The following is an 18,690-nucleotide window of genomic DNA, read 5'->3' on the forward strand; positions in this document are numbered from 1 at the left end:
GTGCTCCAGCCCTGCCGCTGGGATTCCAGAGACCTTCACTCCAGGCTTCCTGGGAGGCTCAGCCATGGGAAGCCCCTCCTCACTGGTGCAGCGTCAGGACCCAGAGCCTTTCTCTCTCTTCTCCCAACTGACGTCCCCCCAATGCCCCCTTCCAAACTCTCCCCAGAGTCTTGGGTTCTAGGGTGCTTTCCCCAGCACCTCTCCCAGAGCCCATTCAAGAGCAGACACTGGAGTGAGTAAGAACAGCCCTCCCCAGCAGGCACTCTGTGATTCCCATAGTACTGTAAAGGCTGAGAAGAGTCCCGGCGGCCCTCCATGCACCATTTCCCCACAGAAACACCAAAGTACAGGTAAATTCCACTGACTCAGCAGTACAACAGTTCAGCTACATTACAGATTAAGTGGCTTTTGTAGCAGTCTGAAGAACTTGTTCCTATGGGAGGATTCGTTCTCTGCCATAATCAACTATTTATACACTGAAATTCAATCCCATCCATAAAATGAGCACTGCCTATATACAGCACATGCTCTGAAGAACCTTTTAACCCAATTTTACAATGACTAAGAAAGTACAGCTGTGGTTTGAAGTTTGTTACTCCATGCCAAGAGAACAGATTTTTTCCTACTAGCCTGTTTCACATTCTTTCTTAAACGTGCTATGTACACTCCTTCCCATTCCAAATAACCATTATACTATGACCATAACCTAGACACATATGGTCACAACAACTGCAATACACAGTATAATTTACCTTCACATATTCTCTCTGTAACATGAATTTAATAATATCTGTTATTGATTCTTTAATATCAGCAGGAAGATTCTGAAAAAGAAAAAAACATAACAAGTTTTGGAAGCTACTGTATGTAGTGAAAACTACTTATTCTAAATCTATATATTCTGATTTAAAAAAAAAAAACCAAAACAAAAAACAACCAAACATGTATTTAAAGTATTTTCCAGAAACCTCACCCTTTTCCGGAGCTTTCTGAAAAGTGGTCTGAGGTAGGACTCGGTCTGCTTCTGCGTAGCACTGTTCAGTTTGCCCTGCACGCTGCGTTTCACATAATCCTCTCTGGCATTCAATTCTTTAGCCCAAACGCCAAGAAGAAACTGTTGACAGGAAAAGTTAAGGCTGCAATGCCACCCAGTGGTTTGGATGGAAAAGCTCCCTAACCCAGCGATGGTACACAATCATCTTCCTTACAACACTGTCCTTGCTGATTAAATTAGCATCAAATAAGATTTCATTAACAAACAAGTTCTGTTTGTTTTATCATGTGTTTCAAAGTAAGAAACACTGCCAGTACTACTACATTGTGAAGATGATCCATTTCCTCAGAAAAGAGATACAAATTCCTTAATGACCGGATTAAACTTCCACTGTATTTTTACTTGTATCCATTACACATAGTTCAACTAATCTAGAGTTGTCATCTATACCAGTGTTTCTCAACCTGTGGGTCTTGACCCCTTTGGTGGAGTTGAATGACCCTTTCACAGGGCTCACTTATCAGATATCCTGCATATGAGATATTTATGATTCCTAACAGTAGCAAAATTAGTTATGAAGTAGCAACAGAAAGGATTTTACAGCTGGGGGTCACCACATGGGGTTGCAGCATTAGGAAAGTTGAGAACCACTGATCTATATTATGCACACTTTGGTATTTGATCAATGTTTGAAGTATCTTATATATATCTTGGACTTTTTGCCTACCAGAACAGAAAATTCAATTAAAAAATCCCATCAACACACCCAACTAATGGTGAAGGAAGAAAAAAAAGGAACAAAAATAAAACTATGATCCAGCCTTCTCACTCCGGGTTTAACTGGACTCTCCTTCCAGAGGCAGGTGACAGTGAGGACAAGGGGACATGGCCCTCTCTGCTGCGACATGAGGACAGACTATCAAAGAGGGAAACCGTGCTGCTGCCTGCACTGTCTAGTTCCCACTGCAGCCTAGATATAGTCTAGAACCTTGACAAACAGACGCTGCATGCAAAACATAAATGCTTTAGCTGGCCGGCAGTGGTGCACGCCTTTAATCCCAGCACTTGGGAGGCAGAGGCAGGCAGATCTCCTTGAATTTGAGGCTAGCCTGCTCTACAGAGCAAGTTCCTGAACAGCCAGAGCCACACAGAGAAATCCTGCCTTGAAAAACACCATAAAAATTTAATAACAAACTAAGTAAAATAAAATGTAAACACAAATAAAAGGCCTCTCTGCACTAAATCTCCCAGTACGCAGACAAATATTGAAGTGAATTTAGGATCTGACCACACTCTACCTAGATGACTCAAAAGACATGCTGACAGCAAACACAGAACCAGTGACCAGCAGTAAGAAATACACACAGAACTCCAGAGACGGGCCTTGCTGCAAAGTTAAGGTATTTACTTTTGCAATGCCAATGCCCTTCCTCCACCCTCCCCTGACAGCCTTGGGATCGCCTGTATGGCACTCACTTCTCTCTAGGGTAGTTATAGAGAATTCTACAAACTTGGTGTTCACTTCGCTGCTGCAATCATTTTCTACGGAAAGTCCCACAAGAACGCAGACACTCATTAACCACTGCATGAACAGTGATGGGGACTCCAGTGGCACAGCCAGTGAGTACCAGGTACTTACACGACAGTACAAACGCTTGACAATTACCCTATCCAAACATATCCACAAGCGTAAGACTGCTTCTTCCATGTCCACAATGCTCTCCCTCCCTAAGTACACACCTTCAGGAACTTGGTGATGATGTCCATGTCCTTATGATCGTCACCTTTCCCTAAGGATTCCCCCAGTGCCTGAAGAGAGAGAACAAAACTTCTGTTCACTAACACAGAACAATTTTTAAAAAGGTGTATCAGAGTGTGTGTATAACCAACAATAGGTTAGAAGACGTTTACCACACATATTGACAAATTTTTATTTTAAAATTTGTTGAAATTTCTGGACAAGTCACACACAAACAAAAAACCTGACTGCATACTTATATTTGGACACTGTGCTACCTTTGACAAAGAGAAGAAGAGTCAGCACAATGGCTCGGTGGATAAAGGCAATTGCTGTCTGATGATGCAGGCCGAACAACCTGAGTTCAATTCTCAGAACCCAAGTAAAGGCGGAGAGAGAGAATCAAGTCCACAAAATTGTCCTCAGAGCTCCACACACATGCAGTGGCCAAAGTCCCCCACAAAACATCATGTGCACGCCATATATATCCACAATAATAGTTTTAAAACATTGTAAAGGCTTTTATTATTTTTAGCTATGTATCTGTGTTTGGATATGTGCATAGAGTACAGGTGTTCACAGAGACCAGAGTTCAACATGGGTGCTGGGAACCAAACCTGAAAGAACAGTGCATGGTATTCTTAACAGCTGAGCCACCTTGCCAGCCCCAATTTTGTAAATTTAATATAAAATATCAGTGAGTGTTAACAGATCTGGGCATTTCTCCTAGGTAGGTAAAAATGGCCAAAAGTCAGATTACGCTGGTGGCAAAAACACCCTGTGGATATATATTATAAGCCATTCAATTGTACACTTTATTTGGGTGAATTATATAGGGTGAAAATATCTCAATATCATTGTTTAAAAAAGAAATAGCAAAGGAAGGGAGAAGGAAGAGAGGGAGGGAGGGAACAAGCGTGACTGACAAGTGACTGCTCACTCCAGTTATTTAGATAACAGTTACACACCACCTTAAACAAGGGATGTGAAGGGAGGACCGTAAACCGACCACCTCTCAACCACGATCTCCAATGAGATCACTACATGGTCAGGAGCCAGAAACTAAAGAAAACAGAAGTAACAGCTTATGTTGTATTCAATATTAAAAAACAAACTTTAAACTGTATGTTACATGCTAGACACTTACATGACACAATATTGTTTCTTTATGAAGATTACACATATCATTCCACATGCAGCACACGTGACAGAATCAGGAGGCTACATGGTGCCAAGTGTTGGCAGGAATGCAGGAACACAAGCCCCTCAGTGCTACTTGTAGGGTTACACACCGAGACAGCATGGCTGAGAGCAGCTGGGCAGGACTCAAATGAAATATGTCCGGATAAGCCCCATAATTCTGCTTCAGTCCATGTCTGTGGCTAAGGAGGAGCTGAGGGCAGCCACACTGTCTGTCCACTATAACAAGGAAACTAAAAGTAAAATATAGGAATGCCGTAATATATGGCCAATTCAAAGAAAAAAAAACATACAAATGTGGGTCTTAACAGTATGAAATTGGGGGGGGGGGCAATAAAATAAAGATTACCACAACACAGTATTACTTTACATGCACATAAAAACTGCAAGCTTTACAAGAACATCACAGCAAATAAAAGAATGCACATCAAACATTACAATGATTGTTTATGAAGGTAGGAAATACAGAAATGTGAGTGAATGAGAAAAAAACAAGACCTAAAACAAAAAAGTGCCTTCAGCGACAAAGGAGTATACTGTTTAGGGACACTGCTCCTGAGGAGGAAGGGATGCTGGGGAACAGGCTGCACTGGGCAGAGAGTACCTCGAGCTCTTCAATGGTGGTGTTTTCCTCATGAACTTTCAAGTCATTCTGTGTGTCCTCCTCTCCAGGTTCCTGACCACCCACAATTTCATTCAAGTACTGCTGGTCAATCTTATCCAAAGCTGCTTTCAGATCATTCCTTAAGCCCTACAGAAGGGGAGAACAAGAAAGGCACCAGTTAGGAAATTTCACCAGGGTGTGATCTGTGATCTTTCATTAATATCAAGTACATCCCAGGCTGAGATGCAGCTCAGTTAGCAGAGTGCTTACCTAGCATGCACAAAGCTCTCCAGTTCTTAGAGCCTGGGCATGGACTAGACACCTATAGTCCCAGCACTGGGAAGGTAGAGGCAGAAGGACCAGATGGTTCTGTTTGAGACCAGCCTAGGCTACATAAGAACTTGTCTCAACCTTCCCCTCCCAAACCCCACCCCAAAAAGTACATTTCATGTTAAGGGCTTGTCAAAACTAGGGACTCAAACAAATCAATTCATTATACGAATACTAGCATCACTCAAAAGTTAATTATTATAAATATATTTAAAAGAATGTATGCACATTGTCCAGTCTAATGCTAAGAAAGAGAAAACAGACCTGAGTTACAAATCTAAAAATTGGTATCAGCAAAGCCATTATGTTCTAATAATGAAGTTTAGTGAAATTGATGGGTCTCCGACCACAGTCTCCCCCAGAATTACTCCCCCTCCGTTTACTCTTTGGAGGAGAGCAGCCCTCAGAAGAAGACAACAACCATTTCCATCTGATCGCAATCACATGAAGACCTTAGGCAAAGGACTGCCTAGCTTAGCCATCCAATGTCAGAACTGACTTTGTCTAGTGTCATTAAAGTTACAAATAACCAAGAAAGACTTGAGATTAATAAACTGCTTCATAACATCAAGTTTTGGGAAGGTCTGTTATACAGCCACAGAAAACCACACATCCTTTTCATTAACGAACAGAGTAAGTAATAAAACGTTAATGAAGCCCCAGAAGAGCTGACCAAACACAGCCCTAACTGACACGTGTAGAACCAAACAACCAAAGCAAAACCACAGCCTTTCAGGAATGATAGAACGGACCAGATGCTGAGCACAAACACATGACCAGAGCCTCCCACCTAAAATCTAAAACTGTTACTCCTAGAAGAAAACACAAAACATCTCTTCAAGTCCTTCACATATGCAAAGAATTCTCAAGCAGAACACAAAAAACAACAAGCAAAAGAAAAATTTTAAATTAAATTTAAAAACAGTCAATTGGGACTTCATCAAAATTGAAAACGTATGCTCAGCAACACTCCATAAAAAATAAAGTAAATAATTCACAGGCTAGGAACAAATCAGTCAAAAAAAATCCTATCTGTGTACGTAACAAAGGGCTTATATCCAGCACATATAAGCAGCTCCTAATTAATAAAAGGACATTAATAAAAGACAAGCAATTCAATTACTTCAATGGTGGTGTTTTCCTCATGAACTTTCAAGTCATTCTGTGTGTCCTCCTCTCCAGGTTCCTGACACTTACATGATACAATACTGTTTCTTCATGAAGATTACACATTTCATTCCAGATGCAACACAGTGACAGAATCAGGAGGCTACACGGTGCCAAGTGTTGGTAAGGGCTTTTCTAAACTTGGATGGTTAATCTTGTTGATGGAATTTATAGAAGCAAATCTCTGGGTATAGCTATGATCATCCAGACTGGGTTAGTTGAGACTGGACACCCACACTAAGTGTGAGTGGTATCACCCCATGGCCTGTGGTCCCAGATGGAACAAAGAAGAAAAAGAGCCAAATGCCAGCACACATCCCTCTGTTCCTGACTGTGCTTGCAATGTGACCGACAACCTCCTGCCTTCCTGCCCAAACGAACAGTATTCCTTCAAAGTGTCACCTAAATAAACAGCTGACCTGAAGCTGCGTTTGTTAGGTACTTCTCCCAGCAATGACACAAGACAGACACTGGACAAGAGAAGGTAAGGATGAAAAGATGCTCGTTATCTCTAGTCATCAGGGACATGAATAAAATCGTGAGGTTTTACACATACAAGAGAATGGTTTAAATTCAGGAGTCTAACAATACCATGTGCTGATCTTTAGAAATGTCTGACACTTCCTATAAAGCATGCACTTATTCTTACCATTGAGTAATGCTACTTGTAGCTATTACCCTGAGAAAACCTATTTACTCCGGAGAGTGGGGAGACTATATACCTACTCCTCCTCGAATAATTGCATATGAGTATTCATGATAGTTTTATTCACAGTAGCCCAAAACTAGAAACAAACTGTGGTACAGTCATATAACTAAATATAACTAAGCAATAAAAAGGAAACTATTCACAACAGCATAGATAGCACTTTAAAAAATGTCATGCTGAGCAAAAGAAACTAGATATTCACTCTTGAGTCTATCCATATGAAATACTAAAAATGTTAAATACCAAAACAGGAAGTAAAACTTAATTCACGGTGTCTTAATTCAGAAGGCAGCTGCCTCGGAGCAGAGAAGTGACGGGGCACTGGGTGATGAACATATTCTTTATCCTTATATGCCCACATGCGTTTGTCAAAATAGATCGATCGTTACGCTTAAGATACATACTTCCCTTACTATGCCGGGCGGCGGTGGTGCACACCTTTAATCCCAGCACTCAGGAGGCAGAGCCAGGAGGATCTCTGTGAGTTAGAGGCCAGCCTGGCCAGTGACAGGCACCAAAACTACACAGAGAAACCCTGTCATGAAGAAAAAAAAAAAAGGTAAAATTACTTCAGCAGCACTAAGATGACACTATTCTCCCATATTTGCCTATAAAAATGCAGCGAGTCAAATCCCACATTACTCCGGCTCACGAAGTACTGTCCTATGCTGATCCTGTTCCTTGCATTCGCCTACAACAATGCAGTTAGTCAAATCTCACGCTACTCCAGTTCACGTAGTGCCATCCTATGCTGACAGTTTCCCATATTCGCCTACAATAATGCAATCAGTCAAACCCATGCTACTCCTGATTATGTGGTGGCATTCTATGTTCTTAGCTTTGTTCTGACGTCTCACCTTGTTAACTTCTGGTGTAAGAATCTCTATTTTTCTTAAACGCTGGAAAGCATCATAATCAGTTTCTCCAAAGAGTCTAATTGGTTCTCCTCTTTCTCTCAGTCTTCTGATGACCTATGAAGATACATAAAGGAAACTTCAAAGAGGGGAAAAAAAACACTAAATATCTCAAAACAATGTGTATATTTATCTTAAACTGAAACTTAAGTTTAATAAGTATAATTATGCAAATAAATGTTTCTAAGTAAAATATAAAATTCTTCAATTTTTTTTTTTTTTGAAAAATGTATTTGGGTGGGCAGTGAACCATGAAGTGTGTGCAGTGGTCAGAGAACATCTTATAGGAGTCAATTCTCTCTGCCCACCACGTGGGTACCAGGGATCCAATTCAGGTCGGAAGGCTCCACAAGCAAGTACATTCACCAGTCAGTCAGTATGACAGCCCCAAGATCCTTCAAGTAAGTTTGAATCATGTATCTCATAATAGATATTTGTGAATGAAAGGGGAAAATACTTTAGATAAAGTACTATTTCGACTCAAGTATCTCATACATTCTTTTACTGAATAATTCCTATCAAGTTGTTTGACGTATGAATCTATAATGCAAATCTAAAGCAAGCCCTTCATGTCAGCCATCTAGATTTAGACACACAGACATAGACACACGTACACTTGTCAGGACACAGCGTAAGTGACACACTGTGGGCCCTTGTGTCAGGTATTAGGACTGCTTAGTCCTTTTTAAGCATATGTTAACACATATGTTAGTGTCCAAACACTATTTTGAAATAAAGATTTAAAAAAAGAGCCAGGCGGCGGAGGCACATGCCTTTAATCCCAGCACTCTGGAGGCAGAGCCAGGAGGATCTCTGTGAGTTCAAGGCCAGCCTGATCTACAGAGTAAGATCCAGGACAGGAACCAAAACTACACGGAGAAACCCTGTCTCGAAAAACAAAAACAAAACAAAACAAAAAAATCTGTGTTTGCACCAGGCAGTACACACCTCTAATCCCAACACTCAGGAGGACGCACAGGTAGGTGGAGCTCTGGGAGTTCGAGGCCAGCCTAGTCTACAGAGCGAGTTCCAGGACAGCCACGGCTGTTACACAGAGAAACTGTCTCAAAAACCAAAATAAAAAAAAGCAAAAATCTGTGTTTGCTCTTCCAGGATTTCTTATGATAGACATGCTATATGTTAGGATGACACTTTAAGCAACTAGTAGTTTACATTTACATTAAATGTAAATGTCTTTACATTTAATCTTATCCACAATTAGACATGTTAAAACAGATATATTTATGAGGCATCATAAGAACAAAAGATCACTGAGTTAATCAAAACTTAAAAGAACCTAAAATAGAAAAAACTGAGCTTATTACTTTAAAACACTGTTTCCAACTGGAGACTATTAACAACAAACGAAGTAACTATAAATTATGTAATACTTCTGACATCTATTTAAATAGGGAATTCCCATCTATCCGGGATTATAACACAGTGGTTACGCCTAAAAGCAAGCAATAAACTAACTGTTCTCAAAATGTGTAAGAATTCCATCATTCTAAATTATTAAATGAGGAGACGTGGGGGCCAGTGAGGTGGCTCAGTGGGTGAAGGCATTCACCAGCAAGCCTACCACCCAAGTTCACCTCTGAGACGCACATGGAGAAGGAGAACCGACTGCTGCAAGCCATCTTCCTCCCCAAGTGCAAGCAAGACAATCACTCTACCAACTGCGATAAAAGGCACACGTGTACAGTCACGCCTGTGAGGACTGGGAATGGAAACAGGGGAGCAGAGAGGACAGAACACACAATGTATGGAAGCCACGTTCATTTAGTTTTTTAGATTTACTTATTTTCTGTATGTGAGTGCTCTATCTGCAAGCCAGAAGAAGGTATCAGATCCCATTATAGATGGTTGTGAGCCACCATGTGGTTGCTGGGAATTGAACTCAAGACCTCTAGAAGAGCAGCCAGTGCTCTTAACTGCTGAGTCATCTTCCAGCCCCAATCCATGTTTATTTTATGCATTCTTTAACATATAGTTTGAATTCTTCATGTCATCTATGTTCATTTGTTAAGTAAAATAATAGTTGAAACAGATCAGACTGTGGATAAACAACTACAGATCAGACTATAAACTAGAAAACATGTTACAAATGTCTACAAAACCATTTGATAACATGCATTTTAAACAGACCTTTAAAACACAAAAAGTCAAGGCTGCAGGGATGGCTCAACAGTTAAGGGTACTTGCTGCTCTTGTAGAGGACGCTGGTTCAATTCCCGGCACCCACATGGTGGCTCACAAACATCTGAAACTCCAATTCCAGGGGATCCAATGCCTTCTTCTGACCTCCACAGGCACCAGGGACACACATAAGCACACCTACATGCATGCAGCTAAAACACTCACACACATAAAAATAACAATTAAAAAATAAAAAGTATGTATGTATGTAAACTAAAAACCACCAAGAACTTCATCTGGATAAATTTCCAAATTTCTTACTAACTTTCACATGGTAGCTGCAAGAGTGTTTGCCCTAAAAACCATACTTCTAGAAGCCTTTCCAAGGGACATAATCCTAATTACATAAGCAATAATGTCTCATTAGGTGTCACTCATAAGGAAATGTTGAACCAATCTAAATGACAAAGAAAAGAAACTGTTTAAAAGCTAATAGTAAGCTGGACGGAGGTGGCGCACACCTTTAATCCCAGCACTCGGGAGGCAAAGCCAGGCGGATCTCTGTGAGTTCGAGGTTAGCCTGGACTACCAAGTGAGTTCCAGGAAAAGGCGCAAAGCTACACAGAGAAACCCTGTCTTGAAAAACAAAAACAAAAAAAGCATAATAATAAAAATCCAGCCCCCGGGAAGGGGAGGCAGGAAGATGCGTATCATGAGGCAGGCTGTGATACATATCAAAATTCAATCCAGCCTGAGCTACACAAAACTCTGCCTAAAAAAACAAAAAAAGGAAGAAAAAAAACATGGTGCAAATACATGAAGAGAAATTATACAGACATTAAAAACTATGCAGCACTAAAGAAAAAGAGGAGGGAAATTATACAGATCTATGTTTTAATCTGAAAAAACGGACCAGAAAATAAGAAGAGAAGAAAACAGCAAAACAGTATCATTTAAATAATTTAGATAATAACAAGTACAATTACTTAGATTATACTTATTTAAAATACATTCTTTGAAAAAGAAAGACTACTGGCTGGTGGAGCTGGCTTGGTGGGTAAAGGCACTTGCTGCACAAGTCTGGTGACCTGGATTTGATGCCTGGAACGCATGGAAAGGTAGAAGGTTCAAAGTAATTGCACGTGGTTGTCATCCACGGATACATTGTACACTCACACGATAATGATAAAGTGTGTGTGTGGAGGGGGTTATGTCTGTGTTTTCCCTGCATGTAGTCTGTGTACCACACAGGAGGCCAGAAGAGGGCACTGGATCCCCTGAAACTAGAGTTACAGAGTGTTGGGAGCCATCACCACGTGTGCGCTGGAGTCCAACTCTGGTCCCTGGGAAAGCAGCCACTCCTCTTAAGCCCTGAGCCATCGCTCCGGCGGCTCCTGTCTTTATTTTGAAATAAGAATACTATCAAAGGAAGCAGAGACTTACAAGTTCGTGAAAAAACTGTCTGGCTACACTAGGTTTAAGTCAAATCATCGTATTTTGGAAATAACATAACTTATGTGAGTACAGTGCAAATTTTTTTCTTTCTGGCTATAAAAGACTCAAATATAACCTTACCTCTTGCCTAGAAAGAGTCATGGGAAGTTTTTCCTCTGCCAGTTCAAGTTCCAACACTGGATTTGATGACGTTAGTGGCTTCTGGTCATCCTCTTTTGGCTGTATCTATATTAATAGCCCAAAGAAATAAAATTTAAACTTGCCAGCATATTTCTATTCACCATCTATCACCTTAGCTGTCCACATGAAATATGAGTGTTTATACTGAAGGTCTAACTACCTGTTCCTCTGAGCAAAGGCTGCAGAGTAACCGTGCATGCTTTCAAGAGCTGATCAAACATCCATTTCAGGAACATGGCACATGGAAAGCATGCACGTGGGAGAGCGCATTCTTGCTCTAAAGGAGTGGCAAGACTACAGCCATTTCTGAAACAAAAACTCAACAGTGCCGAAATCTGAACTCAGTTTCTCCCCAGATGCTAAAACAGCCCACTTCTCTCTTGAAAACAATCCATTTGCCTCTCCTCTGTGAGAAAATTATCTCGAGGGTTAGCCAATTGCTGCTCACCTTTAAAATGAAGACTAAAAAACCGCTTCCCAACAGAATCTGTGAAGCAGCATGCTAGACCTTCTCTATTTTGCTTCTTCAGACATATCACTCACCTTAGATAAACCACTACTAGGCATGCTGAAAATGCTTAGGGCTGGGCACTACTGGACGACAAGATGAGCTGCCAACCTTGAGGAAGCAGAATAAAGACTGGAATGCCATCCAAGGAGTATGGACACCTTTGCTCATATGAACCTATGGGGGAAATGTCTTCATCTATTTTTTCGTATCTGGGCAAGAGTCTCAGTCAGAGACTGGGAAAACTGAGTCTGGCAATTTATAAGCCTGGAAACATACTCAAGTGTGGTTTCCATTCAACCACAAACTAAGTTTAAAATTCAGAAGTAGGAATAAGATTCAAAGAGACAAAGATCTGCTTTAAGAAACTACTGTCCCGTTAAGAAAATTTGTACAATAAAAATCATGCAATTCATGTTTCTATAGCTTAGGTTAAAGGTAAAGTAAAACAGAGATTAAAAACTAACTTTTTGAATACTTACACAGGTCGGACCAGTATTAAGCCTTCAAAATGGGGTCTAGCTCCTACAAAGGAGTAAAAGCAGTACACACTATCCTGCTGCGACTCCAGGGAGGGAGGGTTGTTAAAGAGCAAAAAAGTTACTATTCTTTTTAATCACATAAGCAGGTATTTCTCCCATCTAAGAGCTGATGCATTTTTAATTATATAATGGCAGCTGGCAGCTCTGGGACCAAGATCCATGACATTTGGTCAGTCAGATTCAAGGCTACAGCACTACTGTCATAGAAATTATTTTGCTTCACCCCTTCTCCTTATATAAGAAAAAAGAAACAAAAAACAAAAAAATAGAAAGACAAAAACCCTGCTCACATCACCAAAAGGATCTATACAAAGCAAAAGCTGCACTATATTAAACTATTTTCCTCCCTTCTCTAAAGGTAGCAAAGGTTCACACTTAAGAGACCAAATCAGCAAAGAAGTGCATGATAAAGGAGTCTCACTCCAGGCCAAGCCTAGGCATGATGCTGGGCAAGCAAAGCATGAGAACTCTTCTTTCTGCATATCTGCTCAATGGTTATTTACATAGAACATCTTTTACTGTCCTAAACTAGAAGCAAATGAAGTTGGTATCTTTACAGGAAACTATCAAAATAAAAATATAAACTTTTAAACATCTATCTTTAAAAATATTTCTTTGATACTTGCCTTTTTCCAACAGTAAAAAAAATAAAGCCAAATGCATACAGAGTGCATCTACATTCTTCATGCTTTCCTCTACAAATGCTATGCTATATAAATTAATTTCCAGAACTTCCTCCATTCCATGCACAGGAGTATTATCAAGTGTATGATTCAGCATATTTCTACAGACCCTGTTACTTGGGAGCTAAGAACATTAAACTAGTCGGCTTTAAAACAACTGAAACAATTTCTCCACCCTCCCAAGAAAAACCCCAATCATCAACTAGGCAATGTGACATAGTGTTTCAGTCATGCATCTAAAGCACACAAAGGAAGCCTTTCAGGCAGCTCACTTATTTCCAAACTCTTCTTCTAACCAATAGACTACACAGCATCACAAATGCTGCCCCATGTTTAAAACAAACAGAAGCATACAAAGGGCTGAGTACTCTGTTGCAGGCAGGAGTACTGGGCCTAAGAGGCATTATCAACAGATCTAGCAGAAAACCAACTGCTTAAAGTGCTCAGGAGGAGCCAGAGACAACCCTGCTGCCAGTACAATCAAGGCTGAATGAATAGTGTTTTGAGTTCTTTCAAAACACAGTATTTTACTGGGAGAGGTGGGGGAGTGGTGGTGATGAAGATGAAGCAGTATCAGAACCAGGGCTTAATTAAAGAAAAATCAAGCTTTGATCTCAAGCCAGTTCATGCTGTCCACAGAAAGCCAAACCATTCCAAGCCAAAAGTCATGCATGTATTTTCCTGAATTCAAGATCTGTTTTTTTGTTTTGTTTTGTTTTTAAAACCAAACCAAAACCAAAAATTCATACCTCTCCAGATGGCTTCTCATTTATAGGCTAATGTGTAACATTGATAAATTGAACAGAGATCAATAATTTTGTTATTTAACAACAGCTATATAAATTTAAACTCAGAAATATATGACTTAGATAAAACCTTGAACTTATACCTTGTAGCCACATCTTTCAAAATATGCTTCCTCTTCCTTTTTTGCAAGTTCACTCCGCTTGAAATATTTTTTATTTTCCTATCAAAGAAAAAAAAAACCAGTAAGTTAATAATGTATCCTTGGCAGAAATTCATGCCCCACAGTTATCAAGTACTCTTAGAAACCTTTGAAAACACTTCAGCTTTCAAGAATTTGGTAATGTTTTTAGTCCTTGAGACAATCACACTGGGCCCCTGTATGGAGGCCCCTCCACCAGAGGGCCTGTGTTCTGATGTGTGATAAACAGTATTCTACTTGAACTCTAATAGGAGTTCTCACAGCAGAGAATACACCACAGTATTTTCAAACTGTTTTTGTTTTCATTCACTTTCCTGACATCTAAGTTCAAAGATAATTTCTACAGACAGATTCACTAGGAACCACATAGAGATATCCTTTTGTTATTTTTCCTAACCAGAACAGAAATTACGGCATATAGAGCCAGTTCCAAAAATCTCATCAATACGAGCACTCCAAAAGAATGTGTAAGGCCTCCTCACCTGGAATCAATCTTACCATATCAATTCTGGATTTCGTTAGTTTTAACTCCTCCTTTGTATCAAATGAAAATCTGATTCAAAATGTTCTTACAATGACCAGTATTAAATGAAAGACCATAACTTTTAGAAGACAGCACCTTTACAATTTACTCAAATGTCTCAAGCAAGTAGAATGCTGGCTGGCTCACATGCCAAATAGTCACTTAACTTTTTTTTTTTTTTGGTCTTTTTCGAGACAGGGTTTCTCTGTGTAGCTTTGTGCCTTTCCTGGATCTCGCTCTGTAGACCAGGCTGGCCTCGAACTCACAAAGATCCGCCTGCCTCTGCCTCCCGAGTGCTGGGATTAAAGGCGTGCGCCACCACCGCCCGGCGTCACTTAACTTTTAAGAAACTGCCCATCTGTTTTCCCAACCGGTCACATTGTTTTAATCACCCAACAAGACACAGAAAACAATAACCATTAAAAAACTGACAAACTGAAGATAGGTACATGACTGCAGCCCCAGCACTTGGGAGGCTGAGGCATCAATTCAAGGCCGACTTGGATGATTTGGCAAGACTGCGTAGCAAGAATTGAAAGAAAGAAGGAGAGGGAAGAGGAGGGTGAGGACGAAAACAAACTGTGCTCTATCAAAATCCAAAGTCGCTGGTGATTTCAATCTGGCTGAACCAAGCAATGCTCACCAGGCAGTGGTTGTGGCGAAGGTCTACAGGATCACATTCCTAATTGGTGGCCTGGCACTGTCACCTCAAGGTTCACCCTGACACCATGGTGGACATTTTTCTTCAGAAGTTGCCACCAGCAGCTACAAGATTCACTAACAGTTTCAAATACTTCTACCAGCTGCAACCTGAGATGCTACAGAGGATTTATGATGGCAAGTTTGTGGCCCAGTTGAGGGCCCCCATCTGGGAGGAAATCTGGGACATCAAAGAGGAGGGGAACCTGGAAGCTGTCATGAATGGCTCGGATAAGAGCACAGGGAAGTACCTTGGAGACCCAGTGGAATCCTATAGTACCCTACTTCCTGCAGCTCTGAACACTCTGCAGTGCCTCATACAGAATCGGAGGAGACCAGGCACCAGGAGCTGGCTGACGCCATCCTGGCTGAGAGCAGGCAGGTCTAGGACCACCAGCACCCAACAGGCTATATATAGAGAGAAGGCGGAACAGCCGGCTGACACCACCCTGCCCTGGTGCATGCAGGTCCAGGTATACCAGCATCTGTCATCTACATAGCCTATACAGGGAGAGCAAAGGAGTTACCGTCAGCTCCGAGGGCACCAGAGTGAGGAGATGGCTGGGATCAGAGCAGAGGGTGGTCAAAAGTTGAGGCCTGTGGTCAACATGCTGGGCCTGGGAGAGTGTTTTCGGGTATCACTGAAATAGTGTAGGGTGCCTAAGTAGTAACGAAGTTCTCACCACTGCCACTGTGCTGCTGGAGACATGGACACACGGGGACAGGGACACAAACACGAACAAACATGCAAGCATGCACACACCCCTTCTCAGATTCCTGGTGCAATGTTTTCTCTCCTGGAGTTTTAGCTAGCATCTGTGCTCATCTCTCTGGTTCCTGACCACCACCCCCACCACCCCCATACACACACTACCTGGCTGTTTTCCAATCTATACTGATTGTCTTGTTGTTGATAAGCCCAAGAGCCTCTGCCATGCTCTCCCCCATCCATAAATATAAATGTCCTCTGTTACACACACACACACACACACACACAGCTTTTACTCATCAAAAGGTACTATTAATGAAATAACAGATAGCCCAATCTGGAAGAAAATATCCAAAAGACATATACTTATGAAAGAAAGTGGTGAGATATATAAAGGAGTCCAGATAATAAATTAAAAAAAAAATAACCTAATTTAAATTTGCAAGCTGTTTTAACACTTCACAAAAGATACATAAGCTTCTAAAAAAATCACAGAAAAGGTACTTAATATAATTTATCAGGAAGATGTAAATAAGAACCACACAAAATACCTCTCCACTGAGAAGGCTGGCAACATGAACTGCTGGTCAGAGTGCAGACAGGCCAACTCTCCGACACTGCTCATGGATATGTAACAAGGTACAGCTATGTTAAAAACAACAGTGGCATGTCTACAGCTAGGCATACATGCACTCTATAACCTAGCACTTCCAAAGAGACATAAAAACAAAGCTTCCCAAAAGGTTCAGAATTTGCTCAACCAAATCTTAGAAACGGTTCAAATACTCTTCACTAGGAGAATGGGTAACTGGATCTATTCAGAGAACAGAATACAATTTAAGAAATTAAAAAAATAAATGCAGGAAAATGAGTAATACTCTAAAAGTCGATTGTAGCACGAACATTAAATTGTCTTATTAATAAAAACAAACGCGGAGCCAGGTATTGGGGTGAACGCTGAAAGATCAGAGAAGCAGAACAAGCCACAGCTAACCTCACCTCGCCAATTCCTCAGCTGATCTCGTTTCCTCAAACTGGAAGCCTCTGTGTCCTCATCCGAATGGATCTCAAATGAACTGGTGCTAAAAGCTTAAAAAGCCGCCAGGCGGTGGTGGCTCACGCCTTTAATCCCAGCACTTGGGAGGCAGAGCCAGGTGGATCTTTGTGAGTTCGAGGCCAGCCTGGTCTAAGAGCGAGATCCAGGAAAGGAGCAAAGCTACACAGAGAATGATTTAAAAAAAAAAAAAAAAAAAAAAAAATTAGGGAAAAAAAAAAAAAAAGCTTAAAAAGCCTTTAGTTCCTGGTCCTCGTGCCTTATATACCTTTCTGCTTCCTGCCATTGCTTCCTGGGATTAAAGGTGTGAGTCACCATGCCTGGCGGTTTCCAAGGTGGCTTTGAACTCAGAGATCCAGATGGATCTCTGCCTCCAGAATGCTAGGATTAAAGGCGTGTGTGCCACCATTTTCTGGCCTCTATGTCTGTCTAGTGGCTGTTCTGTTCTCTGACACCAGATAAGTTTATTAGGGTACACAATATATTGGGGGACACAGTATCACCATCTGATCAAACGAGGCTCCATATAAAAATGTACATCCTGCTTATGCAAAATTCTAGAGCAGGCAAAACCGAGGAGGGAAGACAACGGAGCAGTAGCTGCTTCCTTGGCTAATCCAGGCAGGCACCGATTAGAAAAGTGGAAGGTGCTATTTTTAGCTCCTCGTGGAGACAGGGTCACACAGGTGTTTGCACTGGTCAAAAATCACTGAGCAATAAACTTAAGATCCATGTAGCCCTTCGCACGTAAATTTTTGCGCGAGCGCGCGCACTCACTCACACTCACACACACAAAGAGGAACAAATAAGCATTGAACTCCATAACGTGTGCCAGACTGTTAGGAGTAAAGCGTGCTGACTCTCAGCCACACGATTTGGAATGTCTGATGACCCCTGAGTTGTTTTCATTACTCTACCTGCAGCTGGTAATGGTTAGGAGAGTAAGCGCGGAAGTGACTCAGACTCGGGTTCAAACAGGACAGTGTGGCAGAACTGTCAACCCCACGCCCGCCCCCAAATCCCCTCAGTACCCTCGCCCTCACCCCAACACCCGTCCACGCACAGGAACCCAATCCTCGAGTCCCAAACGCCACAGCCAAGGACCCTCACCACCAGCAGGTTCCTGTCCTCCACCAGCTGCCGCTTCCGCAGAATCTCCGACTTCAGGACGTCCATCTCGCTGCCAGGGTCTAAGCTCCACCTTGCCGCTCCAGCTCCTCGGCGGTAACCTCACCCCGCCAGGGGGGACGAACCGCCGCACTACCGGAGCCCAAATAGCAGAGAACAACAACTGCCGGGGCCGCTTCCGGCGGAAGTCCAGATGAACGAGAGGACGGGAGGGAGCGGCCCCACCCCCACCGCCGCTAACGCCGGTGAAGCCGCTGAGTATTGTTGCCCCCTAGCGGCACCCTCCGGTTACTCACCTGTGATTTTGGTAGACAGGTAGAGAAGAGAACAAAAGCCAGGCGTCCATGTCGGTTTGTCTCCTTTTTAATGGTTATTGTGCCCGGTTGAACCTGCTTGTTTGCTCCCGAAGCCTCCTTGTAGGGCATCTCAATTGTGTTGAGGCGAGATCTTCACTAGACGTTTGCTTCG

The 18,690-nt window shown here is 41.7% G+C and overlaps 1 protein-coding gene across 2 annotated transcripts in view; it reads right to left on the reverse strand.

Moving 5' to 3' along the window:
* The window catches only part of Prpf18 (pre-mRNA processing factor 18), a 35,101-nt gene extending 16,692 nt beyond the window's left edge, over positions 1–18,409 (reverse strand). The window contains exons 1-9 of one of the 2 annotated variants that reach the window (XM_006985908.4): positions 18,205–18,409; positions 14,053–14,130; positions 13,913–13,939; positions 11,371–11,475; positions 7,600–7,713; positions 4,537–4,683; positions 2,735–2,803; positions 974–1,114; positions 753–824 (exon numbers count right to left, since the gene is read on the reverse strand). In XM_006985908.4, the coding sequence (XP_006985970.2) occupies positions 753–824; positions 974–1,114; positions 2,735–2,803; positions 4,537–4,683; positions 7,600–7,713; positions 11,371–11,475; positions 13,913–13,939; positions 14,053–14,130; positions 18,205–18,270 (819 nt within the window). In that variant the 5' untranslated portion in view covers positions 18,271–18,409. The remainder of the gene's footprint in view (positions 1–752; positions 825–973; positions 1,115–2,734; positions 2,804–4,536; positions 4,684–7,599; positions 7,714–11,370; positions 11,476–13,912; positions 13,940–14,052; positions 14,131–18,204) is intronic. The other variant, XM_006985909.4, reaches the window with a different exon arrangement.
* Positions 18,410–18,690: the final 281 nt, after the last annotated feature.

The sequence above is a fragment of the Peromyscus maniculatus genome, chromosome 5, assembly GCF_049852395.1.
Source record: "Peromyscus maniculatus bairdii isolate BWxNUB_F1_BW_parent chromosome 5, HU_Pman_BW_mat_3.1, whole genome shotgun sequence".
Taxonomy (NCBI): Eukaryota; Metazoa; Chordata; class Mammalia; order Rodentia; family Cricetidae; genus Peromyscus; species Peromyscus maniculatus.